We start from the raw sequence: 14,978 nt of genomic DNA, 5'->3' as shown, positions 1-14,978 counted from the left end.
CTGATCACTAACTCTCTGCATAACTGTCACTAATCCTACTACATGTTAACAACCTTGGTTCACTTAGCTCATATTAGGCGACCCTCTGCTCTCTCCATCGAGACCCGGCTATACCATCTAGCCAGACATGATGAGGATGTTGTTCATGGTTGATCCTCTCGTACTGATGTCCGCAGGTAGGTCCATCATAGGCATCTTCTTGATGCTGAGCTTGAAGTTCGCGTACACGCGGTCTTGAAAGTTGTTGCGGGAATTACTGCAATGAAATACTCAGTCATTTAACCGCACAACACAGTCGTCACTCCTACTCAGTTTCTTGGGCGTAACAGATAGGTTACAAGCTTGGTGAAGTTAGTCATAGTTTCTATTACTGTGAAACCACGCACGGATATGTATGCAGGCCTACTTTGCTGAAAATGAATTCATAGCCTTATTTGTCAAGCTAAATTGTTATTTTAACTCAACCACACATGTGTGTCAGTCCAAAATAACCTGAATAATTTCAGTTCATAGTTTGTAGTTCAAATCCTATTACCGATCAGCATCTTACTGTAAGCCTACCCGTGTCACTTCTGTGAAGAAGTCTATACAGATGGCAGTGTTTATGGTCGAACTATTATGGATTCATGACCGCACCATGATAAAATCAAAATTTTTTTTTGCTATTTTCTTTACGTCGCACCGACACAGATAGGTCTTATGGCGACGATAGGACAGGATAGGCCTAGGAATGGGAAGGAAGCGGCCGTGGCCTTAATTAAGGTACAGCCCCAGCATTTGCCTGGTGTGAAAATGGGAAACCACGGAAAACCATCTTCAGGGCTGCCGACAGTGGGACTCGAACCCACTATCTCCCGGATGCGAGCTCACAGCTGCGCGCTCCTAACCGCACGGCCAACTCGCCCGGTAAATCCAAATCTAACCTCACGATGAAACTGTTATTCAAATCACTTCTTCTCTGAATAAAGTTAGCGTGACCGCTCAAACGTAATCACAGTCTTTGTTCAAACAAAGGTTTATGGCACGATAATCAAGACAGACAAAGATACACGCGACATGCACTGGCAGCGATCTTGCAGTTGAATGAGATGCTTCCCTCGAAATCTCCCAGTTCTTATAGGGTGCAGAAACCGAAGCCAAGCCGGGGGATCTACAGCGATACACACTTGACTCTGGTATGTGGCTACTTGACTGCTTCCCACGGTGGCCGTTTTAATGTAGAATTATCGAATTTGTCATATATTAACGGCGTTGGACATACCATAATGTTCACAAAATTCTGGGGATTATATTCGTCCTTTTATATCCCTCAAAAACCCTCGGGAAGACGAGATATCCCTCGATTCCCGTGATGTGGTAAACCTGTCTCTTCCCGCGTTAAATGCTGTTAAGGTGGCAGAGGACTCCCCCTAACAGATTTCACATGTCTCTGTCCTGCTTCTTACAGATCTTCTGTCTCAGGTGCACACAGCCGCGCCCAAACTTGTGCGTTCTATTCGGCTTCACGCCCATATGCATGGCGTCCTATTGCGGAATATTACAATTGCGTTAAATATCACATATCTAGTCATGAACAGTATGGTACACTATGGATACGTATTGATATTTCTTTGTGATCCCAACATGTCTAAGAGATGTTGGTAGTCATATTTCTGCCATCTCGGCCCTTCAGCATTGGTGTAGGTGAAGTCAACATCGTTGCCAAGTCCGATGAAGCTAGAATATTATGTTGTTTGGAGGAAAGCAATGTCATTGACGGTTTTTCTGATGACAGTGATATCTAATTACCTTCAAGTGAGGTTAGCAGTAACAATTCTGAAGAATTAGATGGCATTATTAAAGAAAATGAAGAATGGGATGCATGTGGGCATGTGTATAACCTCGAAGACTGGAAGTGGACACAAACAATGTACCAAATAATGCACATGTAATTTAGATGGAGAACTAAACGCTGTAGTAGCAAGAAGATTAGATGAGAATCCAGGGAATGCTGAAATGCCAGCTGAGTTTTGACTGATGAATTTTGGTGGGAACATGTCAAGAATGAAACTAATGCTAATGCAACAAAGTTACTCCATGAAATTGAAAGTAATCCTGCAAAAAACTCAACTTATGATGAGGAGAACTCAAACTAAAAAGTCATTGGCTCAAGAATGCTGGTATATGTAAAAATTCTTAATAAGAATTTACTGAAATTGTCCACCTGTTCAGTACAATAAAATATTACCACTAAAATTAAATGGCCTGTCTAAACATTATATCTAAGGTCATATTTTGAGACCTGTATTAAGGTCATCTTCAGCTTGATTTACAAGAAATAAGACATAGGCTATATATAAAACAGTAGTACATGAGAATAAAACTAATAAGAAAGAATTTAACAGTATACAATAAAAACTCACCTTTGCTTAAAATATTTATCATTCTCCGGTCTTGCTGTGATTAAAATTCGTGCTGATTTGACTAGAAATACATCCAGAGTTGAAGAAAAAGTGGTCAGCTGGAGGAGTGGACTTTTTTCAATGGAAATGTCAAGTATTATCGGTCGTCAATGTCGGAACAGAATGAAATTTAAGCTCCGTATTTCTTAAATGAAGAATAAAAATGTTGATCAGGTATCTAAAGGGAAATCAAAAATACTAAGTGTAAGAAAGAGAAAAATTTGAAGAAACTGAATTATTAAATAAAAGGTCAAGACATGTACTCTATCCTCCAGGTTGCTAAGGTGATCTGTGATTTTATTACTGGACTTCTAAAAATTCCTCCTCCCAATTTTGTTGCCAAAATGGAAGACATCTTTCATGATATATAAATTAAAAGAATTATTGGAGTCTAAATTCCAGACGGGACATTATCAAGTTGAGTTCAAATGGTCTTGACTTTTTCAGGATTCCTGGAATTGTCTTGACTGATAGGAGCATGAGCATTGATTAGGGTATAAGCCTTGCTGTAACACTTAGTAGTGAGAGTTGGCAGATGGGAAAATAGCTTTAAAGTCCACTACAGACTCTACAATGGATATATGAACTAAGATGGCTGCACCTAGAATAACTAAATTAGCAGATGTGATCTTAGCCTTGGATTTCAACATCCAGTATTCATATATCATTGAGATATCTTCCTATAGGACACTTGTCTCTTGAATTGCTAGAATTTTGACTGTGTTTGTCTTCAGAGCTTTTGTGAGCTCAATCTATTTGGGCCGGATTCTTAAGATGAGGGACTCTTCGACAAGTCCTTGATGTTCTCACTAGGTTTAACATCCCCAGAATCCGTTACACTACTTTCAATGCTCGCTCTGCTGCCTGGATTCCCTCATAGAGATTACTGGCTGGGGTACCATTTTCATTTTACACTTTCTTTTCTTTTCATATTTCTGGATCAAGTGTTGAGAAGGTGGTGGTGGATGTTGGCTTGTTTAGGAAACTGTGCACTTAGATGGTGGAGGGCAGTGTTACGTGTGGTATGTTAGTTGATGGAGACAGGACAGACATAAAGTTCTCAACCCAACGGAATTAACAGTTTAAAATTAAAATACCTCAGTCTGGTCGGGAATCGAACTTTGGGCTCTGAATACCGAAGGCCAAGACATTCACCCCTCAGTGATAGTCAGACAGCTCTTGGAAATCATTGCTATATTGAACACTACCTCTAGTTCTGTCCTAAGCTGCCTCCTATATAAAGAGGGGTACATCTGTGTCACTGAACTAAAATTCTTTCAAAAAATTGGTTCTGAAACACCAACTTCCACTGGCCTTCAAGCTTATGTAATCCAGTGTATTATAATTTCCTTTTTGTTTATTTAGTATTTATTATCTTAATATGCATAAACCTCTGTTGAATAATGAAATTGGCTTTGCACTGCAGAGTCTGCAAATTATTTCACTTTTCATTCATATTGTGATGCCATCAATTACTTTCCACAGATGATGACTACAAAGCCCATGTACCTGTATGCTGTACTGTTTGCAACAAATATAGAAAATATTTCAGTGAAACTTACCAAGGTGTGAGTACAGCTCTAATATCTTAATAGAATAGTTACGAGTAGAATTACTTTATTATTGAATTATAATTTTCAGTGACATCAACAAAACAACTTTCTCCTCTATCCTCTGACACTGTCCTAATCCTTGTCCTAATTGCTACTGTGCTTCCTTGTTCCCTCAAGATTAGTCCACCGTGATCCTCTAATGTTTCTTTACATTCAATTGTTCTCTTTTTTCCTCTCCTTCAGTTTTCCTTGTATTGTCTCCCACAATACCATTGACAGTTGAAGTCTGAAAGTCATGGAGAAAGGTTTGATCAGACTTTTTTAAATACCATTTTGTGGGAACACAAAGGAGTGTTTGGCTGGATTAGCAAATTGGTGCATTCATTCATCACAGCACTCACTCGCTCACTGTCTCCTGAATAGTGTAAATGACTTGCCTGGTGTGCTGAACTTACAAATTAATCCTCAGAAAGCAAAGATGATTTACTGTACTGTTCTGGATCTGATGAACCATATATTTTACTCCATTGCATTGATGTTATTTATTTGGTGTCAGCATGAGTCTCTGATCCATCATATGTACACTAGAGTTAAGTATTGAATAATTTTTGCATTGATCTGTTTGTAGCATTTAACACAAAACTGACTATGATATACCTCCATTTGACCTCCCAAATTTAAAATAACCGGGTGAGTTGGCCATGCGGTTGGGGCCGCGCAGCTGTGAGCTTGCATCCGGGAGATAGTGGGTTCGAACCCCACTGTCGGCAGCCCTGAAGATGGTTTTCCGTGGTTTCCCATTTTCACATCAGGCAAATGCTGGGGCTGTACCTTAATTAAGGCCACAGTAGCTTCCTTCCCAGTCCTAGCCCTTTCCTATCCCATCGTCGCCATAAGACTTATCTGTGTCGGTGCGACGTAAAGCAAGTAGCTGGAATCCTGTAAGTTGAATCTCACTGGAATAACCTTTCCTAAGCACAAATTGCCATCTGTCAAACCATTTAGTAATTGCAAATGTGTATAATATAAATAGAGAAAATGCTTTCCCAGAGCTTACATGCAACACATCTCAAGGTAACTGGTCTGTAGTTATCCACTTTGTTTATCACACTTTCTTTGCACACTGGGGCTGTTATAGCAATTTCCTATCCATTTGGTATAGTTCCTTCATGAAAACGGTAGTCGTATATGAGCAGTACATCCGATATGGTACTTATGTATTTCTCAACCCATTGCTGTTAGTATATCTCAAGAAATGGTTTTCCGTGGTTTCCCATTTTCACACCAGGCAAATGCTGGGGCTGTACCTTAATTAAGGCCACGGCCGCTTCCTTCCAACTCCTGGCCCTTTCCTGTCCCATCGTCGCCATAAGACCTATCTGTGTCGGTGCGACGTAAAGCAACTAGCAAAAAAAAAAAAAAAAAAAAAAAAAAAAATCTCAAGAAATCTTATCAATTCTAGTTTTATTCTAGTTTACAACTTTTTTTATATTTTTTGTAAATTTGATGTTGAGGGATAAGAATTCCCCTATGCACATTGACACCAAAGAAGGGGTTTGTCAGTTCAGTGACATTTTCACTGGCTTCTCACCAAAACATTTGCTATCTGAATTTCAGCCAATGCATATTGGATTTTTGAAAGGAAAAGTCATGTTCCTGTGACTCGTGTTATATGTAAAAATTGAGGTCCTGTCACTGTGGTCTCTCAGTCAACAGCCATGTAAAACTTTGTGCTGATTTGGTTGCTTGATTTCTTGAGAGTGCTACCAGTTTCTGACCCTGTGAGTAGACACACTGGGCCGATTGCAGAAACGACGACTAGTTTTAAGCCTTAGATATTGTCTACCTAAACAACGTCTAAATCGAGCATGATTTTCCATTGCATAAACAATGTCCAGTCAATGTTTAGCCAGACATCGCTTAAAGTTTCAATTTTGGTTTGAAAATGGAGGCAGAAGTATCTTTCATGCAACTCTTTGCTTGACGCAACAAATGAAATTCGTCGGTGCACGCGCCAAATGCCAATCAGCTGTTTGTCTTCCTACACATTACTCAAATATGGCTGAGCATGACTTGCCCACAGATAAGAGTATTGCTTTCGGTGGAAATTAAAGCTCATAATATTATCAACACTAAAGCGACACGCCACCGTACGAAGAAGTGTAGCTTTCATTATAGCGTTGTTACAGTGAGTGTAATCTACTCATAAATACGGTAGCTTCGACGAAGGGAAGATAAAGCAATAGTAATGTGTAACCGAGTGTGTTGTACGGGCCATATAGATGTAGCTAGCATTCTGGAGATCATAGGTTCGAAACGCATCATCGGCAGCTGTGAAGATTGTTTTCCGTAGTTCCCTATTTTGACACCAGGCAAATACTAGGGCTGTTATTATGGCCATGGCTCTTCTTCCCCAGTCCTCTTTAAACAATAATCACCACCTCTTGCGGAAAACTTATACGATTATACATATATAAACCCCATACAACCTACTTTTTAGTTTTCACTACTATGTGTGTTTAGTTGGCAATAAATATAAGTGAATCCCTCCCGGTTGATGTATGTGACAGCCCTCTGACAATCGGGACATGAAATTCTGATATGTATGTAGTCGGATTGACCTATAATTCCATGGAAATTAACCCATGTATATAATAAAATATATCGGTTGCCAAGAATTGTATTCAAGTTGACAATTACCGGACTGTCACTTTGTCAGTCTCAAGAAACAAGTCTCTCGAAAAGCGAAACCTTATTTTAAGATCTATCTCCCTGTGCATGTCAAACGAATTGCTGAGATTTAGCAACGGGCGACCCACAGAGAGGTCGTCGGATTAACCTTCCCGGAATCATCTCAACATGATAATACAAATGACATATTTCACAGTACATAACCTCTGATTGTGATTCACTCCTCTCATTTGAGGTTAAACAGTGCTCTCGGCAGTGTTTAAACATAACCGGTTGAACATTGGTTTTAGACAGTGTCTAAGTGATAAATAATGTCTCTGCAATGCGGCAGCCATACTTAGGCATTGTTTAACCGTAAACATCATTTAAATACCGTTTCTGCAATCTGCCTACTGTGTCCTATGACCGTATGACTATAAACAAGTCATTATTCAACACTGTTGGACTTGCCTTGGAGTTGAAAATCACAGATAGGAGTTGTAGCCCTTAACGACTCATGTGAGTTGAGTCCTCAGTACTTGCTTGTGTTTATGTAACCATTTCATGTCCAAACTGCATTACTTTGATTTATTCTCACACATTTGTCATTTCTCAACATAGAGTAATTTCTAAACAGACTGAGCTATTTGGCCATGCAATTAGGGTCCCGCAGTTGTGAGCTTGCTTTAGAGAGATAGTGGATTCAAACCCCACTGTTGGCAGCCCTGAAGATGGTTTTCTGTGGTTTCCCATTTTCACACCAGGCAGATGCTGAGGCTGTACCTTAATTAAGGCCACAGTCACGTCCTTCACATTGCTATCCCATCATCGGCACAAGATCTACCTGTGTCGGTGCAACGTAAAGCAAATTGTAAAAAAAAGAAAAGAAAAAAAGAAACAAAGAATATTTTTAAGAAAACCTATTGCAGTAGCACGTGATGGAGCCGCTGTGATGTAACGGAAGAAGAAAGGTGTAATGACTTTGATTAATGGTATCCACATCTTGTTTTGGCACTGCACAAAGATAGACTTGAACTTTCTCTTGAAGATGTAGTTACAAAGGACTTCCCCTCACAGATTAATTATTTTAAGCCATTTCATGATAAAATTTATCTATATATATATGTATATATATTGTACCCGTAAAAAAGTGTTCATATCTTTAAGGCGCTTGATATTAAATTAACGAGCATGGATCTTATCCTAGGGAGTGGCTTTATTATTGGAGTTGGTAGAGAGAGGGGTATAGTTATCAATTTTAGAGATTTTTTTGATAAATTGAGTTTATTGATCATCAAAAGCAAGTTCATATCACCTTCGTACAGCAGCATGGAAGTGTCGTGGCTGGTTGGTACCTCCGAGTCCTGGGATGGTGCTGGACATCGCCTGGGCAGCGACCACCCCTGCTCGGATGAGGAGTTCTGGAATGTCTCGAAGATTGGCACACGTTCCTGGGTTCGATTTGAGACGTAATTCACATTTGAGTTTTCTGCACAGCACTCCACACATTCATGGCACTGTCTGAACAGATATGACCTTTTAATTATGGTTACTGCACTCTAGATATTAAATCACAACGTTCTGGAATAATCACTCGAAGAACAAGATGATTTTGAGTTTGTACCGGTAGAAATGCAAGTTCATAATGCAAGCTTACTGTAAATTGGAATGTTCTAGAGGATTATAGTCACCACATTTCTTAATGCATAGTTTCTGAAGATTTAAAACACATTGGCAATGAACTGAATAAATAGCACTCGGAAACTGTCTTATTCCGGCAATAGGCGAAGTGAATAGCCATTAAAGAAAATGATATTTGAAAGAAAAAGTCTGACTTAATAAATTATGGATTCACTCAAACTACTGGAAAGTTCTAGGCTTTCTGGGAACGCGACATGCGTATTCTGAATTGTCACAGTCTTTAATGAGGATAAGAATCAAAACACAAGTCCCAGTGCAGCACTTGGAAAGTATTGCATAATTCACAATTAAACGTAATGTTGAACGTCCCCTAAGTTTCACAGTCTTTACAAGTCATATCGTTCACACAAAAGTTTATGTTGGTAGGGCACAAGTTCATCCTACACGCTCAGAAAATTTCAGTGTTCCAGAAATTGATTCACAAAATACAAGTTCGAATAAGTTCGAAACGTAAGTTCCATGTGGTACACAACACTCGTGAAAATTCAAAGTCCTTTCAATCGTCGTCGAGTAACTAAGTCCCTATGTGGCACTTCAAAAAAATAACAAACTTCCAATGTGTAGAAATAACAAAGTTCCGATGTGTCAAAATATTAAAGTCCCAACACGACACTCGAAGAAAATAAAGTTCTGATGACAATGTTCCAGTATGTCACCTTAAGAAAATAATAAAGTCTTACCGTGTCACTTGGCGAAAATAACTAAGTTCCAATGAGATGCTTCGGAAAAATAACGAAGTTCCTATATGGCACTTTGATATTTTCTTAAAGTCCAATCACGACACACGAAAAATAACCAAGTTCCATTGTGTCAATATGACAAAGTTCCAACACGATGCTCGCAGAAAATAACAAAGTCCCAATCAGGCACTTCAAGAATATGATAAAGTCCCGACACAACACTTAGAGAAAATACCGAAGTTCCAATACTTGGATTTCGAAGACTGTCAACTAGAAGTTCGACACACACAATGCTCCTCCTGTCACCCGTGTCACAGAGACGGCGGAGTGACAGATACTGAATTCGTAGGTCGGGTGGTCCTCCTTTTATACCCGTTTGCGTGGAAGTGTCTAGAACCCGGGTATTATCTACCCTTATGACTCCTATAATACTCGGTGGATTTTCTTGAAATCTTGACAGATTACGTCCATTGTAATGGTTTTTAAGATGGCAGTGTCGAAATAGCGATAAAGTAGCGCAAAATGTACTTTTGAGGGTAAGCTGAAACATCACCCTATATGGTTGCGTATAGCTGGCTTACGGCGGCCACGTCACTCGCTGGGTACGTCACTGCGTTCGGCGGGCTGCCTACCTTCCACCTCGCGCAAAGTTCAACAAACATACTTCGGACTTCTGTCGTAGCGGCGTTCCCGGTACAATATATATAAAATAACTTGTCGTGACTGACTGACTGATTCATCATCACCGAGCCACTACTGGACATAAAGAAATGAAATTTTGAGGATACATTTATATTACAATGTAGGTGCTTGCTAATGGAGGATTTTTGGATATTCCGTTGCTAAGGGGGTGAAAAGGGGGTGAATTTTTAAAATGAGTGTATCTATAACAAAAATATATCTCAAAACTTTAAAAGTTCACAGATGTAAAAAATTTGGTATTTAGAACCTCCTTTGAAATTAAAGAAATATGTTTTTTAATCCCACTAGGAGGGGTGAAAATGGGGTTGAATGCCTTTAATGAGGATACCTATATCTCAGAAAATGAAGATATTATAGACCTGAAAATGGGTATTTTGAATGTCATTTAAAAATCAAGAAACACGTATTTTTTGTTTTTGGAAAATCCAATTATTGGGGGTTAAGCTGGAGTGACAAATGGGGTGAAATTTTAGAAATTTTTAAAATTAGTGTTTCTATGTCTTAGAACTTTAAAAGTTTATAGATGTAAAGATTGGTATTTAGAATCTCCTTTAGAAAGAAACACGTATTTTTTTTGTTGCTAAGGGAGTGAAAAGGGGGGTGAAATTTTTAAATGAGGGTAAAACTTAAGTTTACAGACATAAAACTTGGTATTTGGAATCTCCTTTAAAAATAAGGAAACACGTGCTTTTTGTTTTCGCAAAATCCCATTAAAAGGGGGAGAAGGCAAAAAAGGAGGAAAATTGGTTGGAATACCTTTCATCAGGATACTTATATCTCAAAAAATGAAGATGTTACAGACATGAAAATTGGTATTTGGAATCTCCTTTAAAAATAAAGGAACACGTACTTTTTTGTTTTTGAAAAATCCAATGACTAGAGGGTGAATGGGAGTGACAACCAGGTTTGAATTTAAAAAGTATAGCTAGGCCTACAATGTATCTCAGACTCTTAACATGTTGCAAGTTTGAAAACTGGTATTTGGAATCTCCTGTAAAAGTAAAGAGACAGATAATTTTTTTGGAAAATCCACTTAAGGGGAACAAAAAAGGGGGAAATTTTTAGAATGAGCAATTTTACAATTGTGTTTAAAAACTTAAATGATGAAAAACATATTTAAAATATTTAAAAGCGTCTATGGTAAAATTCTTTTTGATAACATTAGGTGGCATGAATAAAAAGTTCGTGTTTGTAATAATCTTCAGGCATTTGTGAGAAAAATAATAACTTAATTAAAATTCGCATCTGTGGTGATGTTAAACACTTTGTTTTTAATAAACATACTTTAAAATATTCTAAAGTGTCTATGGTAAGGCACTTATTCAAAAACACTTGTGCTTGAATGAATGTTTATGTCATAAGCACCAGTCTTCATGTATTTATTGTTTATATTTAATAACTTCCTTGAGTGATATTCTTGTGGTTAAAAGGCCGTGTCGACTGTTTAACTTCCGAGAATTGCTCTTCGGGATGTGATAAAAGAAATTGTGTCTGTCGTTTAACTTGCTAAAACCCTGTGGTGGCTTCTGTTATATAAAATGGCGATCTGATTCGGGCAGCTTGCCTCGCGATCTGTAACCAGCAGGAGATCCTAATATATTAAAGTATGACATATGATAAAAGTAAAAAGCTCCGAATTCTAAATAGATAGCGGGAAGATATTTGTATTCAAGATTGCGTGGCCTTGACTTACCTTATCTGGCAAATGTTTAATCCGCGTTGCCTCGGAGAACTGCCTTCGTGCACGACCTAGTGTGATAGCGGTGTGACATGGTCTGATTGTTCGTGGAATATTCCGGAGAAAGGGGAAGTAGAGTTGTGTCGTCATCTAGTACGTCTTGTGAGGGGGGAGGGATTACCGGTTGTGTTTCAGTGACGTGTTCGAGTATTTCATTTGTTTGTCTTGTTTGTTTACTGTTTACCATTTCCACGTATTTACTGAATTGTTCATATAGGAGGTTTTTTTCGTTCGTTAGACCAGTAATTAATTTTCAGAAAAGTCCTACGTACAAAGCCTCTCAATTTATTCATAAGTTTTTGTCCCAAAACTATGTTCTTTATACCAAAACCTCGATAAAAAACTCTAAAGAGTTTTGTAAGGCTGCTAAAGATTTCAAATTAACTTGTTCTCACGTAACAAGTTCCTTCGACATTAAAGACATGTATACGAACATTCCTATAAAAGACACTATCAAGATTATAAAAACTAATTTATTAGACCACAAACGCATCAGTAAACCTGAAATAGAAAACTTCATAACTATCCTGGAATTCGTATTGAACCATAATTTCTTTTCTTTTAATAATAAAATTTATCAGCAAGACGGACTACCTATGGGAGCACCGGCCTCTGGAATTTTAGCTAACATATACCTCGATCACTTGGAATACACTCAGATAGTAGGCCACATTAAAGGACTAGATTTCTGGGTACGCTTTGTTGACGATACTTTTGTCATTATAAACAAAGAACTTAATGACAGTCAAAGAATTCTAAATACCTTGAATACTTTAGACCCAAACATTACATTCACAGCGGAAGAAGAAGAAGAAGAAGAAGAGGAAGAAGAAGAAGAAGGTACACTCAATTTTCTAGATATTCAAACAATTCGGATAAACAACCATTTCCAGTTTAAAATACACAGAAAACCCACTTTTACACCGACTACAATTAAAAGCGATTCTTTACATCCCACTTCACAAAAGAAATCCGCCTACTACAGTTTCGTCAACAGGGCCTTTGAAATCCCGTTAACAGATACAGACAGAAAGAAGGAACTATCTTTCATTCGTCAACAAGCCTTACATAACGGTTTCAGTTTGAAATTCATTAACAAAATCATTACTAAGTGCAAATATCAACAACAAATTAAACTAAAGCAACAATCGGAGAATGCAAAGAAATACGTCAAATTCACCTTTAATAACCCGAGGATTTATGAAATCACGAATTTGTTTAAGAAGCACAATACCAAAATAGCTTTCTCAACCAACAACAATACAAAACACAGATTTTTTAATCACAATAAAGTCAATAAACTTAAAGATGACGAATTCCAGGAATCTGGCATTTACAGATTGACATGTACCCAGTGCAAAAAAACATACGTGGGGCTTTTTAATTAGATATCAGGAACATGTTAATGCAGAGAAATACAGAAGATACTCTGCTATGGGAGCTCATATGAAGGAGGCAAATCACAATTTCACTAACATCAGACAAGATCTCCAAATTATCAGTAGGATTAATAAAGGAAGTTTAATGAATAACCTAGAAAACATCCACATTACTCTCGATAAACTAGAGAAGAGGGAACGAAAAAAAACCTCCTATATGAACAATTCAGTAAATACGTGGTAATGGTAAACAGTAAACAAACAAGACAAACAAATGAAATACTCGAACACGACGTCACTGAAACACAACCGGTAATCCCTCCCCCCTCACAAGACGTACTAGATGACGACACAACTCTACTTCCCCTTTCTCCGGAATATTCCACGAACAATCAGACCATGTCACACCGCTATCACACTAGGTCGTGCACGAAGGCAGTTCTCCGAGGCAACGCGGATTAAACATTTGCCAGATAAGGTAAGTCAAGGCCACGCAATCTCGAATACAAATATCTTCCCGCTATCTATTTAGAATTCGGAGCTTTTTACTTTTATCATATGTCATACTTTAATATATTAGGATCTCCTGCTGGTTACAGATCGCGAGGCAAGCTGCCCGAATCAGATCGCCATTTTATATAACAGAAGCCACCACAGGGTTTTAGCAAGTTAAACGACAGACACAATTTCTTTTATCACATTCCGAAGAGCAATTCTCGGAAGTTAAACAGTCGACACGGCCTTTTAACCACAAGAATATCACTCAAGGAAGTTATTAAATATAAACAATAAATACATGAAGACTGGTGCTTATGACATAAACTTTCATTCAAGCACAAGTGTTTTTGAATAAGTGCCTTACCATAGACACTTTAGAATATTTTAAAGTATGTTTATTAAAAACAAAGTGTTTAACATCACCACAGATGCGAATTTTAATTAAGTTATTATTTTTCTCACAAATGCCTGAAGATTATTACAAACACGAACTTTTTATTCACGCCACCTAATGTTATCAAAAAGAATTTTACCATAGACGCTTTTAAATATTTTAAATATGTTTTTCATCATTTAAGTTTTTAAACACAATTGTAAACGATACTGTAATTTAAGTATCATTCACAATAATCTCCTTACCCCCCCCACCGTCTTCCATTTCATTTAAAGCATTTAGTACAATAGTTTTTGGATTCCCATGGGATATAGTTTTAAGATCCAATGTGCTTGCTTTTAAATGTTATCATTTAAGATTTTTTTATTTTTATATACAGCTGAAGATGACCACTAAGTGGTCGAAACATGTACTGTGTTTGTTAATGTATTTTTAAGTTTGCCAAAGGCAAAAGAAATAAAGTATCGATTAGGTGGCTTTTTAGATTAATTTGTTGATTATACTCATCGATATGGCCATGAAGTGGACAGTTTGCAATACATCTTCTCAATGTAAAAGGAAATCATCATGGTGGTGTTGCAAACAGTCAAGCTCATGGGGAGGAGGATAATAATGTTGGTGAAATTATGCTTGAGGAAGTGGAAAGGATAGTAAATAAACTCCATTGTCATAAGGCAGCAGGAATAGATGAATTTAGACCTGAAATGGTGAAGTATAGTGGGAAGGCAGGGATGAAATGGCTTCATAGAGTAGTAAAATTAGCGTGGAGTGTTGGTAAGGTACCTTCAGATTGGACAAAAGCAGTAATTGCACCTATCTATAAGCAAGGGAACAGGAAGGATTGCAACAACTATCGAGGTAGCTCATTGATTAGTATACCAGGCAAAGTATTCACTGGCATCTTGGAAGGGAGGGTGCGATCAGTCGTTGAGAGGAAGTTGGATGAAAACTAGTGTGGTTTCAGACCACAGAGAGGCTGTCAGGATCAGATTTTCAGTATGCGCCAGGTAATTGAAAATTGAGAGGAATAGGCAGTTGTGTTTACGTTTCGTAGATCTAGAGAAAGTATATGACAGGGTACCGAGGGAAAAGATGTTCGCCATACAGGGGGACTATGGAATTAAAGGTCGATTATTAAAATCAATCAAAGGCATTTATGTTGACAATTGGGCTTCAGTGAGAATTGATGGTAGAATGAGTTCTTGGTTCAGGGTACTTACAG

General features: G+C 37.9%; 1 protein-coding gene across 6 annotated transcripts in view; it reads left to right on the top strand.

Annotated features, from left to right (window-relative positions):
* Positions 1–14,978, top strand: part of LOC136862890 (spermatogenesis associated 6-like protein) — a 220,983-nt gene that overhangs the window by 142,898 nt on the left and 63,107 nt on the right. For 5 of the 6 annotated variants that reach the window (XM_067139169.2, XM_067139166.2, XM_067139167.2 and 2 more), the window contains one exon: positions 3,927–4,009. The exons of the other annotated variant lie outside the window; for it this stretch is intronic. In XM_067139169.2, coding sequence (XP_066995270.2) covers positions 3,927–4,009 — 83 coding nt within the window. The remainder of the gene's footprint in view (positions 1–3,926; positions 4,010–14,978) is intronic. 6 annotated transcript variants of the gene reach the window in all.

This window comes from Anabrus simplex, chromosome 2 (assembly GCF_040414725.1).
Source record: "Anabrus simplex isolate iqAnaSimp1 chromosome 2, ASM4041472v1, whole genome shotgun sequence".
NCBI lineage: Eukaryota > Metazoa > Arthropoda > Insecta > Orthoptera > Tettigoniidae > Anabrus > Anabrus simplex.
Note: the sequence above shows the minus strand (reverse complement) of the source record. Positions and strands in the feature narration are given on the sequence as shown.